This window comes from Olea europaea, unplaced genomic scaffold (assembly GCF_002742605.1).
Source record: "Olea europaea var. sylvestris unplaced genomic scaffold, O_europaea_v1 scaffold1630, whole genome shotgun sequence".
Lineage (NCBI taxonomy): Eukaryota > Viridiplantae > Streptophyta > Magnoliopsida > Lamiales > Oleaceae > Olea > Olea europaea.
The window spans coordinates 136195-156613 of NW_019233943.1; the positions used below are offsets into that span (position 1 = coordinate 136195).

Below are 20419 nucleotides of genomic sequence, written 5' to 3' on the forward strand. Positions count from 1 at the left end.
ATGAAGATCCAGCTTCCCTTCAACGTCATTGCTTTCATGATCTTCTTGTATTTCATCTTCTTGTTATTCAAAGGGTGGAAAATATCCACAGCCCTAAAGAAACATCAAAGATTACCTCCCACACCATGGAAGTTACCTTTGATCTGAAACCTGCACCACCTCGTTGGTGCACTACCACACCGATCTCTTGAGAAATTAGCCGAAAAATATGGACCAATCGTGCATCTAAAACTCGGTGAAGTTTCTGCCATTGTGGTGTCGTCAGCCGAGCTTGCTAAAGAAGTACTAAAAGTTCAAGATCCTGCTTGTGCTGATAGGCCACAAACGATAGTAAGTAAAATCATGTTGTATGATTCTACCGATATGGGGTTTAGTCCGTATAATGAGTACTGGAGACAAATGCGTAAGATATGTGTCTTGGAGCTCCTAAGTGCCAAAAATGTCCGGTCATTCAACTCCATAAGGCAAGACGAGGCTTCACGTCTCATCAAATCTATTCAATCATCTCGTGGAGAACCCATCAATCTTACCGAAAAAATATTCTCATTTACAAGTTCGATCACTTGCAGAGCAGCATTTGGAAAAGTGATTAGGGATAGAGATATATTGCTGTCATTGTTGAAGAAAGCAGTGCCCTTGACAGGAGGTTTTGGATTAGTGGATTTGTTCCCGTCTTTCAAGCTGCTACATGTTATTAGTTGGAACAAACATAAATTGTTGGCCATGCGCCGTAAGCTTGATGTGATCCTTGACGCTATTGTTGACGAACATAGAGCTAATCTAGCTAAAACACACAATGGGAATGGAGAGTTTGGGGGTGAAGACATAGTAGATGTTCTACTCAGAATCAAGGAAAGTGGAGATCAAGACATTGCAATAACTATCGACAACATTAAAGCTATCATTTTTGTAAGTAATTTCATTTGGAATAATAACGTTACTTTTATTCTACAAGAAGAAACTAGGCCTTATTCTCGTTAACTATCAACTCGTGATAAAGTTTTATGTGTCAACTTGGTGCTACTATTTTTCTCTTATCCGATCCAAGCTTTGGACCGCCTATGAAAAAACAAAATTTAGGCAAAGTTAACCACTGGATTTTTGTGCTACGATTTGCAGGACATGTTCTCAGCTGGAACCGAGACTTCATCCACAACAATCGATTGGGCTATGGCAGAACTAATGAGAAATCCATGTGTGATGGCAAAGGCTCAAACTGAAATAAGAGAGGTTCTTAAGGGAAAAAAGACACTTGATGACAATGATATTCAAACCCTAAAATATCTCAAATTTGTTATCAAAGAAACTCTAAGGCTGCACGCACCCATTCCTTTACTCCCAAGAGCCTGTAGAAAAGAATGTGAAGTTGCTGGTTATACTATACCTCTCAAAGCAAAAGTCAGCGTAAATGTTTGGGCTATAGGAAGAGATCCCGAGTATTGGCATGAGCCCGAAAGCTTTACACCCGAAAGATTTGAGAGAAACTCCATTGAATTTACGGGTAATGACTTCGAATTCATTCCATTTGGGGCTGGAAGAAGGATTTGTCCCGGTATAAACTATGGCTTGGCAAATGTCGAGCTTTGTTTAGCGCAACTTCTTTACCACTTCGACTGGAAACTCCCTAACGGGATGAACCCTAATGATATGGACATGGCCGAGACCAAAGGATTAGCTGTATCAAGAAAAAATAGCCTTTTATTAATTCCCACATCCCATAATCCTTCCATTGACAGCTGATTAATCCCAGTTCCTGTTCTAGATGAGCATCACAACTTGAAGATCCATTCGACAGGTTAATTAATTTCCTTTCCTTGTAAACTACTAATTAGACCAAGTCTTTGTCATGTTCAATAAAAAACAGTTGTATTTGTCCTATGTTTCACTTGAAGACAGATTTGAGGTCTCTTTTCTTTAAACTATTGATATCATGTTTCTGTCTGATCATATAATGTTTAATGAAGCATAAACCATGAAAAATATAATCAAAATCTATATCCTCTTTTTCTTCATCTTATGTCTACATAATTAAATTTTTTTATTGAATAATGTTATTTGTAGTTGACAACTACAGTAGTCGTCCTACGTGACATCATATATAGTAGCTTGTTATTGGAAACATTATTTTTTTGTAATATTGTTGTCTCAAATAATAAGCTAATGGCTCGATAACAAATTGACATATAGAATGACTACTACAGTCATTGATCACGCATTTTTTGGTTTTAAAATGAGTTGTAATTATCCATATCTCTTATGGATAATTAGGACAAGCTATTCAATTTGGACCTTTATAAAGGAAAATACCATTTTTTTTCAATGTTATTCATAGTCGACGATTATAATAGTGATTCTATGTGACAACTAGTTATCTGAGACATTAATTTTTGTAATTCTGCTACCTCAAATACCAAATATGTCAAATAACAAGCTGCACATAGATTGACAAGTGTAATCATTGAGTATGATAGTATTGCTCGTTTTTAAACATATTGCAATAACACAGATTAAATGGAACCTTATTCTAGCTCACAAGCCCAATCAATATCTAATCCCTTCAGACTCCTACCTTCAAATCACCATAATCTCTCCTCCATCACCATGAGAATAGAGATAAAAATCGCACCACTAGAGAAGGCCATCACAGGGTGTTTTTGTGCTTCCATACAACATCTCCGCTCCTTTTATGAGGACATCGACCATGATATGAAGATAACAAGATGGTTCTACTTTCACTCGTGGCCAGAAAGAGGTGGAGACGACAACGCTTCTTGCCAACACTGCCTCTCCCCCCAAGTCTTTGAAGATATATTATTTGATGTTATCCAATTATAAGATTAATATTAATATTTTAAGATTTGTGATTTTGATTTATTGCTTTCTATATGTCAATTTGGCTCGTTGATTCGAGCAACCCATGACTTCAATTGGGAAAAACTCAAGCCAGCCTAATTCGTAGCTTAGAGAAATTGAGCCGAGGCTCGGATAGAACCTTATTTTGGGACGTTAGCCCAAGCCCGAGCTGGCCCTTGTGGCTCGTCAAGCCAGATGGGCCAGCCCATATTATTTCAAACAAGAAAAAAATAAAAATAGAAGAAGAAGAAGAAGCCAAATGGCAGCTAAAGCTACCTGTTTAAAAAATCAATTCTGCTACACGCATAAGGTAGAAAATAGGGTAAAGTCCAGGCCGACGTTGCACTTTAAAAAGCATTAAAAATAAATAAAAGGAAAGAAAACATAAACTAAAGCCAAAGAAAAACGCAGTCTTTCTCCCCCAAATCTCTCAAAGAAAAATGCACCCTCGCCCCCCAGGCATAACCCAGTGGTGCAAATGACAGGAGTGAGATTATCTTACACCTTGTTGGCAGTCGCAATGTGGGGGTTCGATTCTTGAGACGTAGAATTGGACTCTTTGTAGGTGTAGTGTACAGATAGCTCTTGTTCCCTGACCTGCTGGGGCACATCCCGCGATTTACCTCCCTCATAAAATTCTAGGGTGGAGCGGTGGGGTTCAACCTTTTTTTTTTTGAAAAACGCAGCCTCTCTCCCAAATCTCTCTACACTCACGACTTAACATTTCTCCCAACATCGAAATTCAGAGTCGGTACTCTGTTGGCACCTCACCATCTCCAGAAACACTGCAATCGAAGGTGATCGTTATCGATCGGGCAGCAATTCCTTTGACTTTTTCAGCACTAGACGGATCACATTCTCCGGCCGCACTTCAACAAAAGGTTTTGCCTTCGCTTTGGCCGAGCCATGGTTTCACCGCCTCTCACTTCACCTCCGGCTGCATCGTTGTAGTCATAGTTTCATATAGACAAAAAGAAACAGTGGTGTTGTGTAATCTCTCGCTTTTTTTTTTTCTCTTACTCTAAGGCCTAAATGTTTTCCATTATTTTTCTTTTTTCAAGCTATATGTACTTTTTCTGTAATTTATGGAAACCCTGTGTTAAACGTTTGTTAAAATATTCATTTTTTTTGTGGTTTAGTTTAGTTTACCAATTTGTTCGTTGGAATTTTTTTTTTTTGATATCCAGGTATCCCAGTTTACACCAGACTAAATCTTGGACCCCCCAAGACCCTTGCCCCTAGAACCTTGGAGGGGGTAAATCACGGGTTATGCCTCAATTGGATCACAGGTTCCCCCATTGCCTGTATACTTCTGCGCACAAGAGACCCTTCTCCACAGTGATTGCTCCATACCAAAGTTTTGGCCACAGGTTCCCACCAGAAATCGAACTCTCCACCCTGCCGCTGGAAGCAAGACAATGTTGATTGATCCACCAGTTGAGCTGTGCCCCGGGGGGCATTGGAATTATTATTCTAACTGTAGTGTGTAAAGGCGTGAGAAGGCTGTGATTTTGCAGTGATATAATTAATAAAAATTGGATCTTTTGTGTGTTTTACCAAGTAAATGAATGGATGGAAGGGAAAGGATGACAATCATCCTGTTGTTCGAATTATAAACACCAAAAAATTTCCAACAATCATTTTTAATTACTAGAAAGATCTCTCGATTCCCTTGCTTTTATCTCCCGTCGTCTATGGATACAAGCTTGTGAATGTATAGTGTTAATCGTCTGGGTCTATATGTTTTGGTTTGTTTGTTGCGAGAAAACTTGTGCTTGTATGTTTTGGTTTGTTGCCTATATTCTTGATTCATGTTTTATGCTTTATGATGTCTTCATTGATATCAATATCATCACCATTCAACTCCAATAATCCAAATTTTCTATGGACATCAATCGCGTAGAGGGACCAGTAAGAACTGATCCATGAGTACAATGGTGTGCGTGTGCAATCAATTCACCGGAATGAAGAGTAGTTACTAGCAGTTAGTGAAGACCTGTAAAGCTAATGTACAAAAAACTGAAATTAAACTATTTTTATTGCTCCTATTGTTGAACAAAATCCTAAAAATTTCATCATTACTATCTCTCCCCTCTTCCCCTTTATAATTACAATTTCACCATCACATTCTCCCCTTTCCTGTTTATAATTACAGCAGGAGAAAGAAGTTTTCATTACAGGAGAAAATGGCTACTGGCCGAAATCCTTACCGGAGAACCGGGCAATTGATTTCTGAGCACCGCCGCCGTCTCCGATGGCAACTTGTCTCCAGTCATCTCTCACAAAGGACAAAGTTGTAACGGGTTTCCTTGAACATTCACCTGAAGTCCAGGCTGATATTATTTTGCTAAATGTGATTGTGAAGATGTTAGATGAAGGTGGGAGTTCTTGATTCGTGAACATGAAGATTTGAGAAAATGGGAGTTTTGATATGTTTATTTTCGTTCAGCCAAAAGAAAATTGTAGATGGTAGAATAATTGTTGTTTATGACTTTTCAAATCCCTGTACTCAAGCCTGGATTTCAGTTGGGTCAAGTAGCTTTGTTTGTTAACAAAGAGGCAACCACTAGAAACAAAGCAGCTATGTGGCTGCATGTTTGCTGATGCATGCAACAAAGAGCTAAGTATATTTTTTGTTTCAAAACATTTGTATGTTTGTTTCAAAAAAAAATTGTTTTTATTTCAAAAAATATTTTCAATCTATTACGTAATTTTTAAATTTATTTGTTTCAAAAAAAATGGCATAAGAAATATTTTATTCATATATAATTTTAACTTTGTCTTCGTTGATTGTAGTTGATTCCAAACCCCAAAAAAGGAGGGGAATTGTAATGTTTATTTAATTTACAATTTGTACAAATTACACATATTTTAAATTGTTTAAAAAGAATTTAGAATGTCACAAATGCCCAAGTCGAAAGCCTAAACCAAACCTCAATTTTTCAGCCGAACTTTGGCTTAACTCAGCTCGGATAAAAAAAAAGTCCAAGTCATTTTTACCGGAATCTCGAGTTTCGGCCCACGAGTTGACTCGACTCGTTTAATCCTTACGACAAATATTTAAGTATTGTTATAAAGTTGTAATTGATGGCGATTCTCTCTCTCTCTCTCTATGAAAAGACCAATGAGTATATATTTTAATTTATTACTTTGAGGTAATTCAGATGCATTTGCAAATTCTCTCTCTCTCTATGAAAAGACCAATGAGTATATATTTTAATTTATTACTTTGAGGTAATTCAGATGCATTTGTAAATGAATTTGCATTTGATCGTGACTTCTAATTATGGCTTGATGGTAAGTTGAGGGCGTTTTAATATTAAAACTGTGTTTGGAATTGACAAATTTTAATCATATATTTAATGAGGTTCACAACTTTCAAATATACATTTCAAAAATATTTATTAAAATCTACTAAAAATCTTATTTTAGCAAAACCAAATGGACGCTAAAGAAGATAATCGCTTACTACAGATTTAAAAACAACTCCATTGATTTTCTTGGAATGACTTTGAATTTATTCCATTTGGGAAAGAAAATAGGAATTGTCCCTGTATAATCTATGGCTTGGCAAATTTTGAGCTCCCTTTAGCCCAACTTGTTTACTAACCCTAACGATCAACAAGTCAAGTTTAGCCGAGGCTCAGGTAAAAATTACTCAGGGTTTTTTTGGCCCAAGCCAAGCCAAACTCGACCGGAAAATTGAAGCTTAGTTCAAATGGCTTTCATCTTTAACCGAGCCCTTGCTATTTTTTCTTAATTCATGACATTCTAAATTTTTTTTTAAACAATTTAAAATATGTGCAATTTATACAAATTTTAAATTAAATAAAAATTACAATCCTTCTCCTTTCAAGGGGCTTGAGACCGACTACAATCAATATAAACGAACTTAAAATTATACATGAATAAAATATTTCGTGTCTTTTTTTGAAAAAATAAATGAATTTAAAATTACATAATAGATTGAAAATAATTTTTTAAAACACGACAATTTTTTTAAAATAAACAAATAAATGTTTTGAAACAAAAATAGACTTAGCTACTTATTTTAGCGGTAGTCGTAACGGTCTCGTTTTTGTAACTGCCAACTATTGCTGCATGTTTTTAAGGCAACTTCAGCTGCCATTTGTTTTTTTTTTTTTCTTTTTTTTTTTCCAATAACACTGGCCATTTTTGGCTCATGACTTGGGCTAACCCGTCTGGCTCGACAAGCCATGCGGGCCAACTCAAACTTGAGCCGATGCCCCAAAATGAGGCTCTACCCGAGCCTCAACTCAATTTCTTTGAGTTGCGAGTCAAGTCGGTTTGGGCTTTTTCTGAGCCGAACCATTGGCCATCTAAGTTAGAGAGCCAAACTGACAACCCTACGAGTTAGACATGGCTGAGACCAAATGGACAGTTGTATCAAGAAATAAGGTACTTAATAAAGTCCTCCCATTGACCGCACGTTTTGATCAAATGTGTCAAAATGTACCATTATTTAGACAATTTTTAGCTCTATTTTTTGTGGAAAAAAAAGGTTATGTATTATGATTTTTTGAAAAATGAGTAGTTAAAAAGTATTAACTTTTTTTTGGTTTACAATTAAAATTATTTTATTGAAAAAATGCGTGGTTGAATATGAATTTTTAGAGAACTTGACTCAAATATGGACTAAAGACAAGGGCTTAAATGCAATTGATGTTCCAAATAAGCTTTACAACTTGAATTGATTTGAGGTCAATGTCGAGTTAATTGTTCCAATGGTCACTGAACGTAGGTCCATGTCTTAGATTGATCACTGAAGTTTAAAAGTGTCAAGCTTTAGTCATTGAACATAGGTCTATGTCTTCGATTGTTCATTGAAATTTAAAAGGTTGAGTTTTAGCTACTGAATTTTGAAAAATGTTGTACATTACTCACTGTAAACTCGATATTTTTCAAGTTTGACATTTATGCTCGTGAGTAACGTACTACATTTTTCAAAGTTCAATAGCCAAAACTCAACTTTTTAAGTTTCGGTGAGCAATCGAAAACATGGACTGAATTTCAATTAACAAAACTTAACATTTTATATTTCAGTAACCAATCAAAGACATAGGGCTAAATTCAGTGACCATTGGAACAATTAATTCGCCAATTTCCTTTCCTTATAAATTAATTAATCCTGCTTGGTGTACAGGATACGTCTCACATGGGCTTTATAGGGCCTTCGTGGCACTTTAAAAAGGGAAAAAATCAGCCAAGTGTCATTTCTCTCCCCAACAATCTCCAAATCCATCTCTTCCCTTCACTTCGCAACGGAGGCGAAACTCCGGTGCACTCTCTTCCACCCTCAGCACAAATCCGGTGCACTCACTTGCCAAACCCTTGCTCGCAATCGATTTCGCTGCAAAATCTCCTCATTGTCAGCTGCCACGAAAGCAGCTAGTCCATTCAGGTTGTGTAAGTGGTTTTTTTTTTTTTAGAAATTTAGGAGTTTTTTCATAGAAGACATAACCCTGCATCGTTTCTTTTATCTTACTAAAGTGGGGTAATATGGTATAATATTTACCCTTTACTTTGAATTCCTGCGACATTATGTTTCTCTGATTTGCAATCCATCTGTGTAGGGATCGATTCTATGTGATTATTTTACTGCTGAAGAGTTGTTGGTTAATAAGTTTTCAGTTGGTTGACTATCCTGCCTAAGATACATGTTGATAGTTGGGACTCTTCCTTAGGTGGTTAAGATTTATGCACTATCTTGCTTGAGCTTCATATTTATGATTTATTGAACATGGTTAAGATCTGCTTGAGAGATTCTTAATTAGGTTCGAGTGAAGTAGTATTAAGGAATTGAAACAATTGATTGCATTTGGGTAAATGAAACTCTGTTTCCATCCTGCTAATATCTCAACTGTTGTTGTATGTTACTGGAGATTAATCCATCCCCGTTAGTGAGGCTAATTTTCATATTAATTTGATTTGTTATGTATAAATTGGCGATCGATGATTTGGTATTCTTGCAGTAATTTGGGCAAAAGTTTATTTGCAATTGATGATTTGGGTATTCTTGCAATAATGGACAAGCTCATTTGCAATTGATTTATTTCACCTGCTGCATCTTTTGTTGAACACTTGGGGTTAATTTAAGCAATGGTTTGTGAAATTGATTTATGTGCTTGTTTCCCATCTAAGGATATGAAAGGAAGGAATGCTGGAATTTGTCATAGCTATAGGAGCAATGAGCATTTTTTTGTTGAATGCTAGAGAAAACTTTATTGACCACGATGTGCACATGGATTTCAAAAATGTTTTGAGGTTGAAAGGCAAAAGCCTAACAAAAGGCAATTATTCAATATATGCAGTAGTAAATGTGGATTTTTCGAATGGGTCAACCAAGGAGAGTCAAGCGAAGAATCAAGTGTCACTAATGAAGCACTCAATGCTGTGGCAACTGAGGAAGTTGAAAATTTGTCAAGTATGTTCAACACTCTTGCTCGAATATTCGATGAACGAGACTTGGAGATTAACTTGAACATTACATTTCGCAAGGGAAAAGGAAGTTCGAAAGGCAACGGGAAAGCAAAGGAGTCATCTTGATTAGTTGTATTGCTTTGAACGTGTTAGTTGATTTATGTTTGTACTAGAACATATGAACGACGTAACTAGTATTAATTTTCTATCAGAAAATGGGCGTAATGCAATTTAGGTTTATGTTCCTATTGCGGAAGATGATTTAAACTGACTTTTGGTTGTTATACTTTCTGTTACTGGTGTAGTTAGTTGTTTATCAACCATTCGGTTAGGTAAGCTAAACTGCCAAGGATTTGTCCATGTGTGGAGGCATAAAAAAGTTACAAATGGCCAAATATAAAAACTTCTCAAACCTTTGCATCTTGCTCCAATCTTGATTTTACAAGAGTTTCAAATTCAATCATTTCAATATCTTAGGCCAATTGGGTTTGCCGAGTCTGGGTGGAAAAATAACTTGATGTACATAGCTCAGTTCAGTCACATTCAAACTCGTAAAATTCGAGTTCATGGCTTAAAAAACAACTACGATGTACAAACTACCTTTACAATAACTATAGCTTTATTTGTGACCTTTTAATATTGCAGTTATGTTCTTTTAAATCGCATTTCATTTTTAATTTCCATTAGGTCATTTGATACATAAAATCACGTCTAATGTTTCGATATCCATTCAACTTAAGCATCTTAAATAAGCCTAGATTGAGTGAAATGCATTCTATTAAAGATTCTAAGAAAACAGAGTTATACAAACTAAAAATGATTGTAGAACATGCTTTGTAATTCACGGTCCAGAATTGCTGTTTCCCTTCAGTCTTGTACGCCATTTTCACCCCCATCTTCTTTCGATCACCTCTTTGGTATAACTTTATTTTCAACCATTACATTGCATAATTGTAGGGACAAACAGTTGGTTTCAAATGACAAACACACTGATATTATATAACATAAACTTAAGGTCTACAACGTTTAAGCTTTGTAAGAAATGCATAAAAAATCAATACACAGAGCAACTACTTCCTATGTAGACCACCTCAAAATCATTTCAAAATTTCACATCTCCACTTGGTCTATCCGCATGTCCGTTTCCCTGACTCATTTTACCTCATGCTATAGTTGTCATCCAATAGGGGGAAAAAAAGGCCGATCACAATAGATACTAGTAAAACACACTACAATATGTTACAAAAGTATGCTAATTTGTCTTCATTTCTTACAGCTACTCATTCAAAATGGAAAGGCAATCAAATGGTGAACAAGTGCATGGACTCAAGCTGACATCATTTCAAGCTGCAAGAGAAGAGTTACCTAATGAAAAAAGCTGTTCAGTTTCAGGAAACATAAAATGCAGGAAAGAACACATTTTCCCTTCACAGAAGATGTTGAAAATTTTCGAAACTTACGATACGCACAACCTGCCTTGTTAACATATAAACTGCAGCCCACCAATTTATAAATTTGGGCCACCTATCATAATTTGGACAATATTGAATTTAGTAAATGCTAACGAACAAATTTAACTTAATGCAGTGATGATTCAAAAATTTTATTCACCTTCGGCACGTAACTCAACATTCGTTGATGATGGAGGGATCAAATTCGATGGTGGCAAGTGCTGTGAAAATACTTAACTTTAGGCGTTGCCCTACATCACAGAACAACGTCAATTTGGGATGCAACCAAACAATCACAACAAAGTCAAAGTACTAACCAATAAGAGTTGTGAATATGAAAAAGGTTTCTGTGTGGAACATTGTTGTTTAGATGCCACGAAATCAAGAACTGCCTCCTCTATATTACTTTGTCTTGATCTTGGTCTCTTTCCTTTGCATGATGTTGAAGCTAACTGTATTTACACCCGAACAAGAACAATATTGAGAATCTGGAATTGGATTGAGTAACAAATGAGGTAAATAAGAAAGTACATTACCGTCGATTTCTTTGACGTAGGCTCCAATGGACTTTTTCTCCGAAGTCTCTATGGTGCGCCCTTTCGCTTTGTCAATTTTGGATCCCATATGCTCTTGCTACCGGTAGTTTGCGAATCATTACATTGCGAGGCTAAATGAAGAGCATGCTGTGAAACAATACTATTTCCTGGACACGACTTCATCAGCATAAGCTTTGTTGCTTGAGATTTTATCCAGTCCATTATAGCCCGTGTCCAGACTTCATCATCTGCAGCGAGGTCGGCTACTTGCGAAAAATCCTTACACATCTCGTCGTATCTCAACTATCCGGGAGTGCTGACCAAATGATCGTAATTTACTGCAATCCTCGCATGTGCTCTACTGATGTCTCTCTTCTATCTTCGTAGTGTGTACTTCTCAGGCAATCGTGTGACATCATTTCGAATCAACACCGCGATTGCATGTCTGCAAATAATCCTCCTGAACTCGAACAAGTGGCAACTGCAAATTATCTCACAACTTTCCATATGGAAAGAGACCAAAAACGTTTTTTTCTTTCTTGCCCATGACAAATCACATCCTCACGCACCTCATATGTTGTCCTCGAAAATCCTTCAATAGTAGATATGGTGTCGCAATGAACCTTTCCCTTCAACTCATCTTGTGCTTCTCTGAACTTTGAGATGGTATTTTCAATTTCATATTCGTTGCGCAGGGCACCAGTTATGAGTATGACCTGAAATCGGCCTGAAACTCCTTTTTTACCTTACTCCTTAGTGCTATTTCATACTGCTCTACAAATTGTTTCAACGATGTCTTCAAATGCATACACCCATCGAAGAACACATTCATACTCTCACTCTGTTGAATTGTTGATATGCCTGCCCAAAATGTGGTTTATAAAAAACAAGGAACCCAACAACCTCTATTATCATACAATCCTGACAACCAACTATTCTCACAACTCATATGTATCGATCATTTGTCTCCATCCTTCTTCAAATTCTTCAATAGTTTGTGAATCATAAACCAGATTGTGTAAAGCTAAAAATATCATGCCCTTGTCAACATGATAGCCAAACTTCTCCGGCAACTTTTTCAAAATGTGTCATAAACACCATCTATGTAGTCGTAGACGGGAAAACCCAATTGCGTTCTGCATAGCCCGATCTTGATCAGTAATTATTGCATTAGGAGCTTATTTATGCATACACTCAAACCATGTCTTGAATAGCCACACAAATGTATCGGTGTCCTCGTTAGCTAACAAACCACAACCAAACAATGTTGATTGTCCATGATGATTCACTCCGACGAAAGGGGCGAACGACATGTCGTACTTGTTAGTTAGGTACGTGGTATCAAAGGTGACAACATCGTTGAATTCCTTGTATGCTTGCCTACACTTATTATCTGCCTAGAAGACATTCTTTAGTCAAGACTCGTCATCTAAATCAATACTGAAGTAAAATCCCGAGCATCGAGCCTGCATTTTCGAAAAGTAGGACTGTATTGTAGCGGCACCTCCCTCTCCAAGTCGTAATCGTCTCACTTGTTCAATATAGTTTCTACATTCCTTCTCAATACACGTCATATTCTCATAACCACCTGCTTCTACAACTGTGGAGTTGTAACTTTTATGTAATGGAATTCCTACAATGTCATACACTTCAAGTTTACATTTCACATTTGCACTCAACTCTCTATTGCATCGATACAACCTAGATTTGGAACGACTAGTCTCGTGGTTGTGATCGAGGTGAACTGTGTTAATTCTCCACATTCCTCGACTATTTGAAGAAGCTGATATCAGAGCTTTATAGTGTGTCTGGCTAATTAGTTTAGGTTTCTTAGAACCACTCGCATTACTACTTCTTCTGCCTTCGCAACTATATGTGAATGTCGCATATCTAAGAACGCCATCATCCCCTTTTTTGAGTTTCATTTTCTGACGGGAAAACCTATATGATAAGCATACCTCTTGTACAAGTCGAACATTTCATTTTCGTTGTTGAACATCATACTCACCTCAGGCACAACCGGACCATTTTGTCCTAATGTTTCTTTTTCACCCCTGTCCATGTTACCCACGACATTCTCATAATCGGACTCCACCAAAAGTTCATCATTCAAGCCTTCGATAATCTCTACTGCTGCCAAAAAAAAAAAAAAGGAAGCGCTAACTTTTATCAAAACATAAATCATTTACATTGCATCATAAAATAATACAAAAATAATAAGACTCTTCCCTCCCGCCCAACGGTATAGTGTACCCAAAGTAACGTTCCTATTCACTCGTCACTCCCTCTTTTTCTCTATAAATTAACTGCTCTATATCCTGCTTTCATCTTAGGTCCTACAGATATCGGTTTATAAACAAAAATTTCATCTACACTGCATATAACAATTTTCAAGCTATTCATTTATAATTGAGTTTCAATGGAGGTGGCAGTAATAGACCGGGATTACATTGATTCAAGATTTGTGAAAGATGAGGTTTATGAGCACATCAATGACCCACAACGTCTCATTTACATCGCATCATGCACTACCGTAACAAAATCTCATGTTGCAATGATACAATTAGGAATTCGAGGTTTACAATCCTTCAAATCCCAAAATCTTGCATAGCACCACATAATAAAATAAAATAAAAACAAATGCAAATCAATAAAGTAAATGAGTAGAGTACTCTACCTGAGGTTCACAAGATTCCGAAAACACCAAGAATGTTACAGGCACACAATGTACATTTAGCAATAAATCGGGCAATCAATATGTTAGATGGAGGTCACAGGGTTCCACCTCCGGCAAAGTAATGAATACCGCAATACGTCGAAATCAACCCCACCAAGCTCTCATTTCTCAAGGCTCCAATTTGTGTAAGTTGTATCTCCTTCTCAGCGTCTATATTGTGACCGGTTGTGCAGCGTCGAGTTTGGGAGAGCACGCTGACTTTGACAGAACACGATCGAAGAAAAATATAGGTGCTCTGTGTTTATTAGCAGGAGCACCTTCAAAAAAGATCAATGGTTTTAGGTGTTAATCTCCTGCTCGGGGGTGTGGTGCTAAAGAAATGATGGGTGGGGGCGTCGACTGTGAGAAAGGGACTTGAGGAGAACTCAATTTGGGAAAAACGAGTGCGCGGGTATTTTGTCTAATTCTCCCTCCATTCCGTTTCTTTTGTCATTTCTTTTTTCATATTTCTTACCCACGTCAACATATTTTGAATTCCCCTATAAAACACCTCTAAACCAAGCCTGTACTCCAAGCATTATTCTAAATTAATTGTACTGTCTCTATCCTACTATATGCTTGGTACGAAATATTAAAATATAGTTAATCAAATTTAATTTTTTTTCTTAATTGGATAAATCTCTTTTACCAGGGCCCACGTGGCCTCGGTAACCAAGCATAACTCTTTTTAATTAAAATATTGTCGATATTGTCAAATATACGTACCTATCCAAGCTTGCCAATAATGTTTAAATATAAGAAGTTTTTTTCCAAGGGTTTTCACTTGAATTCAGATTTGAACTTCCCTTCCCGTGTAAAAGTGTCATTATGCTTGTCAAAAATAGATGTTCTTGTTCCCCAAGGTTTCAAAATTTGTACACGTCTCGGTTGAATACACAGGTAGGCTAGCAAATAAAAGGAAGACAAGTTTTAGTCATTGACAACTTGTTTAATAAAACTTTAAAAAAGTTTTATCAACTTTTTAATTGGTTTAATTTTAATTTAACCATATATTTTATAAAATTCACAATTCTATCAATTTTTAAATCGAACATTTGATCAATTTTTATCAAAATTGGCTAAATCTTTTATCAAAATCTGCTAAAACTTTTATCAAAAATTCCGTCACACTGACCCTAAATAGGTTGTAATGATTTGAATTAATAATGGTATTTCAACCATTATGATTGTGTAATTGGTGTATATATTCATGACCATCAATACCTTATACAATCATGATTAAAAGAGTGCGACTAGAATAAAAAATAATTAGTAATTTTTCTCCTTCATTTTTGTCTTTACAATCAATGATCGTGAACTAAGGGTCAATATCACACTAAAATGCAAGAAAAATTCTAAAATGTTAGGGGCTATTCTCTTCGTGTTTCAATTTTGTAATTTTGAGTTTTAAATTCATTTTGAATTTTGTGTTTTGAGTGCCTGTTTTGAAATATCTAAAAATGTGTTTTTTTTTTTTTTTTTTGCAATTTTGGAACCATTTCCCATGTTTTCAATTTTTTCTATTTTTGTACTGAAAACGCCCGAAATGACAAAAATGTCGTTTTGTGTTTTTTTCACAATTTTTTTTTTCGTTTTCAAAAATTCGTTTTCGAAAACGAGAAAGATAACGCGTTTTCACCGTTTTGAAAAATCGAAAATAGAAAACAGCTCGAAAACGGCAAAAAGAACACATCTTTAGCATTTCTATTCTAGATACATTTTGGAAGTTGAAACCGTGCAAAAATTCTAAAACATCCTTGAAACTTCAGAAAAATAATATAATTCGAAAACCTTGAAAAACCTTGTAAACTTTTTACTAATTTTTTTGAAAACTTAGATTAGGAATCAAACATTACTAAGGCACTTTAGTGTGCTCCAATATAAATTTTGATATTATATTGAAATAAATTAAATTATTAAAAAATTTATAATCGTAACCCAATATTGGGGGAAAAAAGAAAAAGAAAAAGAGTGAGAGGCGGTATGGCGACGTTTAAGGAGGCGCGTGGCATAAGATTATTTTGATATCCGATTCCAACACACACACACACACAGATTGCATTACATTTTTCATATTCCCAAATTAACCTCTACCTGATATAAATATACAATTTTATAATATATAAACAAACCCTAGATTACAAAATTAAATTTCAGAAAATCGTTAATTAGAGAACTCCAAATTTAAAAAAAACTCGGAAAAAATCCTGCGAGATCAAAGTATTCCTTGAATTTCAAGAGAAGGTAAGTGATCTCAGTTTTAGGGCTTCGATTTTTGGGGCTTTAGAGACCAAAATTGATTTTAAGTATCGTTGTATTTAATTGGGGATTTTGTAATAATCTATGAATTTATTTGCTATTCATTTGATTTTTGCATTCATTGATGTAATTTTAAACCTTTTGGGGGATATTTTTACGTATTTGCTTAGTATTTCACATTTTTTAGGTTTTTGCTGATTATCTGTTGAGCAAACAATTTTAAAAGATATTAATCGATAGATATTTGTATGAATCACGGTTATAAATGTAATTGATGTATTACTGCTGTATATAATTTATTTTGGAATATTTTAAAATCAGAAAATCTTGACGTTAAAAAATTGATTTACTAGAATAAATGAAGGTCTTAGGTTTATTTCTTATTTTTCTTGTTGTTGGATTTTATGCTTGTGAAACAAGCTCTTAAAAATTGGATTCTATTTGCAGTTTCTTTCTTTCATGATACGGATTAAAGATATGGCATTTGATATTATGGGATTCAATAGTTCATGGAAAAATCATTTTGTTACTCTTGATATTTGTATTGGTCAACAGTGAGATGCAGATTAAAAGTTTTGCGTACTTGTTCCTTTCAGATATTTCTTTCTGTTTTATTGTTTAGTTCTTGATTTATATGCTGTTATGTGACATTTTAATCTTGGTTTTGTCAGATTCTTGTTGCATGTGTACAATATCACCTATAATGAAGTTCAAAAGATTGAGTAACGTGGAGGTCATGAACAAAAGGGATACTCCTGTATCATGGCGTAATGCCAAGATACTATCTGTTAATGGCTGTACTTATACTGTGCAATATGATTGTTATCCGGGGCAGGAAAGTGAACTAATTGGGGAACGGGTATCAAGGAAATTTATAAGGCCACGTCCACCTCCTGTGCAAGGTATAGAGAATTGTGTAGCTGGGGACATTGTGGAGGTATTTCATGGTATTTCATGGAAGCTTGCCACTATTTTGAAGGTTTTGCATGGATACCAATATTTGGTGAGGCTACTTGGGTGCTCCCAGGAATTAATCGTCAAAGGAACCAACTTTAGGATGCGACAAATATGGCATGATGATAAATGGATTGTATTGCCAAAGGTACTTTTGTTTCCTATTCTGGATTGATGCAATCTTTCCATATTTGCTTGTATATTGTGACAATCTCATCTCATTACTAAAGCTGATTGCTTAGATGATTCTTCTTTAGTCTTAATCACTTTCTAGTCTTTCCTGCCTAATGCCTTGTAATCACTTTCTTACCTAATTTTTCTGCTAATTTCAGTTTTGGGCCTCTGATTTGAAGGGAATGCTTTTGGCTTCTCACCTCAATTGAAGACTGCCAACTTACATTTTTATTATTATTATTATGAAAAAATGTCCTGTCAAAATGATACCGATATTAAATGCAAGAATAGCATTTGACAACAGCTTCTTGTTTTACCCAAACTTTCTTGCTATCATTTTTCTACAGAATTCTTTTATTGCTTTGGGCCTCTGATTTGAAGGGAATGCTTTTGGCTTCTCACCTCAATTGAAGACTGCCAACTTACATTTTTATTATTATTATTATTATTATTATTATGAAAAAATGTCCTGTCAAAATGATACCGATATTAAATGCAAGAATAGCATTTGACAACAGCTTCTTGTTTTACCCAAACTTTCTTGCTATCATTTTTCTACAGAATTCTTTTATTGCCTATATTAGGCTGTGCAACTTTTTATTTGCAGTCCATATCTTTTCAAGGAAATGGAGAGTGGAGATTTTTAGATTCAGATATATTGATAAATCTGAATAGTTCTCAGCTTTGCATTCTCTGACTGATATGCTATTTCTTCCTGTTTGCAGGGTTCCAGAGGATACAAGGATGAAAAGGCTAGCCGGCTATCAATTTCAAACTGCGATCAACAATTTAATGCAAGGGCTAAAAGTCGAACACAAAGAGATTGCTTGATCACTCAGAATGATTCTAAATTTAAGGAATCTCCTTTAGTCTCTTCAAGGTCCTTGAAGAGGATGTCCCCCTACTGCTCTTCTATCATTGAAGTGCATAATGGACATGCCCAGAAAATGAGAGCAATTGAGAAAGATTATAGGAGGCATAGAGTGGTTGCTTCACCTGCACTTGAAAAGGTAGATGCTGTTGCTTACCCAAGAGAAATTCTGGGTGAAAAATACATGCATGCATCCTTTAAAACTAGATTAAATGAATTTAATGAAATGGAGAAAGCCAAACAAAATAATCTTCTTGGCTGTTCTAGAGTTAGAAGTTCAGAATCTAATCATTCTGACAGTGATGCCTGTTCTGTTGGGAGTTGTAGTATTAATGATCAGAATTCAAACAAGTGTCCTAAACATTTTATACCACTCTCTCACCAAGTGTCAGATACCATTAGCAGTGATGCAGAGTCTTGCTCTGATCCAGTCGAGGTAAAAAATTGTCCGCTTCCTCCAAAAGAGGAAGTAGAAGCTAGTATCCATTGCTTAGAGTTGCATGCTTATCGCTGCACTCTGGAAGCATTGTATGCATCTGGTCCCTTAAGTTGGGATCAAGAAGCTATGTTGACAAATCTTCGTATCACGCTTCATATTTCAAATGATGAACATTTGATGGAGCTGAAGGACCTGATCTCTACTAAAACTGATACTCATGCTAGATAATAGTTGTTAAAACTATATTTTTTACATTTTTAGTAGGATTGTGTCGTTTTTTCTGGTTCAAGATTGTAATAAAGATAGCATTGTGAAACTGCAAGAATCAATTATTTCTTTATCAATCAATCCATGTAGACAAATCTTTCAAGATATGAATGTATACCTTCCCATTTTGGATTTCTTAGCCCTTATGTGTCGTTTTGTTATTTCTACTGTAAAAGGCATATTTAGGTACTTCTCACTGCAGCAGAAGTATTTTTTTTCGAGGCAAATGCATTATGTATACCTTCTGCAGGTTTGAGAGATTTATGTAATAAAAGCTTTTTAAGGCATCCAACATCTAATCAGTCTGTAAAAGTTACGTATTTTATTTCGAAGAGGTTTCTGCTTATACTGTAATGGAGTTCCTGGCCTGAAATCTATTTTGTATTGAGCTTTGACTGGTAAACGACGATTTAATGTTGGTATTGATTCTTTCATAGTTATCTAACTTATGGGTTTGATTTCCTCCATACACTTTTGGCAGCTCGATAAGTTCCGTTGAGGATATTGATCAATCTTCAATTCCCTGCATTTCCCGGGCCACAGGCAATCATCATTTGCTTTCAAAGGCTTAAAGATGATGCCAGGGTTTGCTCTCTCTCGTGGCATAAACTACTGGGTAATACAGTCCATGGTATCATTATTTAATACTAGTTCACCTACATGTCTTCCTTGGGGAAGAAATATAGCTGAATATCATATATTTTGTAGCTATGCAAGGATTCTTTTCTCTGGGTGGGTGTGTGTGTGTGTGTGTGTGTGTGTTTTTTTTTTTTTTTTCGAAAGTATAACGGATGCGCGCCTCTTTTGGGTCCATGCTGCGTACGTTTCCAGACGCTAACTTGGTTTTTTATCTGAAGGTGTTGAAAGCAATGAAGATTCATAATCTTTACTACAATGCTTCTCGGGAAATTTTTGTATAGTTTCAGGGTGGTTATATTGTGATTACAATTTTTGTTTGATTCATCATATTTAAATTGCAGTTAAGCTCCTCGTATTTGTTCATTGTAGCAATTATTTTCTCAACTTTTTTTGTCGAATTTTTATCTTCAGCGCTATAGAACCAATGGGCGATGCTTGGTTACAATTTCGAATCCGTTATTATATGTTTGCTCTCGTTTTTGTTGTTTTTGATGTTGAAACGATTTTTCTTTATGACTTTATCCATGGGTAACGAGTTTCGATGTATTGGGTGTATCTGTATTTATAGAAGCTTTAATTTTCGTGCTTATCTTAATTGATGGTTTAGTTTATGCATGGCGAAAGGGGGCATTGGAATGGTCTTAGCTCTTGAATATTCAGACAAAATAAAGGAAAGGGAAAAAAAAAAGATTGAAAAAGTTATGAATTCCATTGAGTTTCCTTTACTTGATCAAACACTGACAAAACTTCAGGTAAGTTATGTTAGAGAAAAAAGTGAATTCTTGCATTTTGTCCTCCTGTTGAGAAAGCATTCATTCT

The 20419-nt window shown here is 35.6% G+C and overlaps 2 protein-coding genes, 1 long non-coding RNA gene and 1 pseudogene across 5 annotated transcripts; 3 read left to right on the forward strand and 1 right to left on the reverse strand.

The window, feature by feature from the left end:
• Nucleotides 1-1767, forward strand: LOC111377253 (annotated as a pseudogene).
• A 5466-nt stretch (nt 1768-7233) lies between these two features.
• Nucleotides 7234-9580, forward strand: LOC111377240. Its single transcript, XM_023000299.1, has 3 exons — nt 7234-7272; nt 8043-8275; nt 9186-9580. Exons 1-3 carry the CDS (start codon nt 7234-7236, stop codon nt 9418-9420), a joined length of 507 nt encoding a protein of 168 aa, XP_022856067.1. The 3' UTR covers nt 9421-9580.
• A 692-nt stretch (nt 9581-10272) lies between these two features.
• LOC111377246 lies at nt 10273-14429 on the reverse strand. Of its 3 annotated transcripts, none has more exons than XR_002699687.1 (6): nt 13959-14429; nt 11282-13411; nt 11063-11197; nt 10906-10996; nt 10755-10818; nt 10273-10641 (listed from the first exon to the last, which is right to left on the reverse strand). It is a non-coding gene; the product is annotated as an uncharacterized LOC111377246 (long non-coding RNA). The 3 variants fall into 3 exon arrangements; XR_002699685.1 differs by having other exon boundaries at nt 11282-13414; XR_002699686.1 differs by having other exon boundaries at nt 10273-10659; nt 10755-10996; nt 11282-13414.
• Nucleotides 14430-16106: 1677 nt separating this feature from the next.
• On the forward strand, nt 16107-20085 carry LOC111377247. The gene is made up of 3 exons (XM_023000311.1): nt 16107-16241; nt 16928-17358; nt 18110-20085. The coding sequence occupies exons 2-3, from the start codon at nt 16939-16941 to the stop codon at nt 18920-18922; spliced, it is 1233 nt and encodes a 410-aa protein (XP_022856079.1). The 5' UTR covers nt 16107-16241; nt 16928-16938; the 3' UTR covers nt 18923-20085.
• Nucleotides 20086-20419: the final 334 nt, after the last annotated feature.

Coding starts and splice junctions, on each gene's coding strand:
- LOC111377240 (XM_023000299.1), top strand. CDS start 7,234: ATGGCTGAGACCAAATGGACAGTTGTATCAAGAAATAAG. Junction 7,273..8,042: donor CAGTTGTATCAAGAAATAAG/GTACTTAATAAA, acceptor TGGGCTTTATAG/GGCCTTCGTGGCACTTTAAA. Junction 8,276..9,185: donor AAAGCAGCTAGTCCATTCAG/GTTGTGTAAGTG, acceptor CAATATATGCAG/TAGTAAATGTGGATTTTTCG.
- LOC111377247 (XM_023000311.1), top strand. CDS start 16,939: ATGTGTACAATATCACCTATAATGAAGTTCAAAAGATTGAGTAACGTG. Junction 17,359..18,109: donor AATGGATTGTATTGCCAAAG/GTACTTTTGTTT, acceptor TCCTGTTTGCAG/GGTTCCAGAGGATACAAGGA.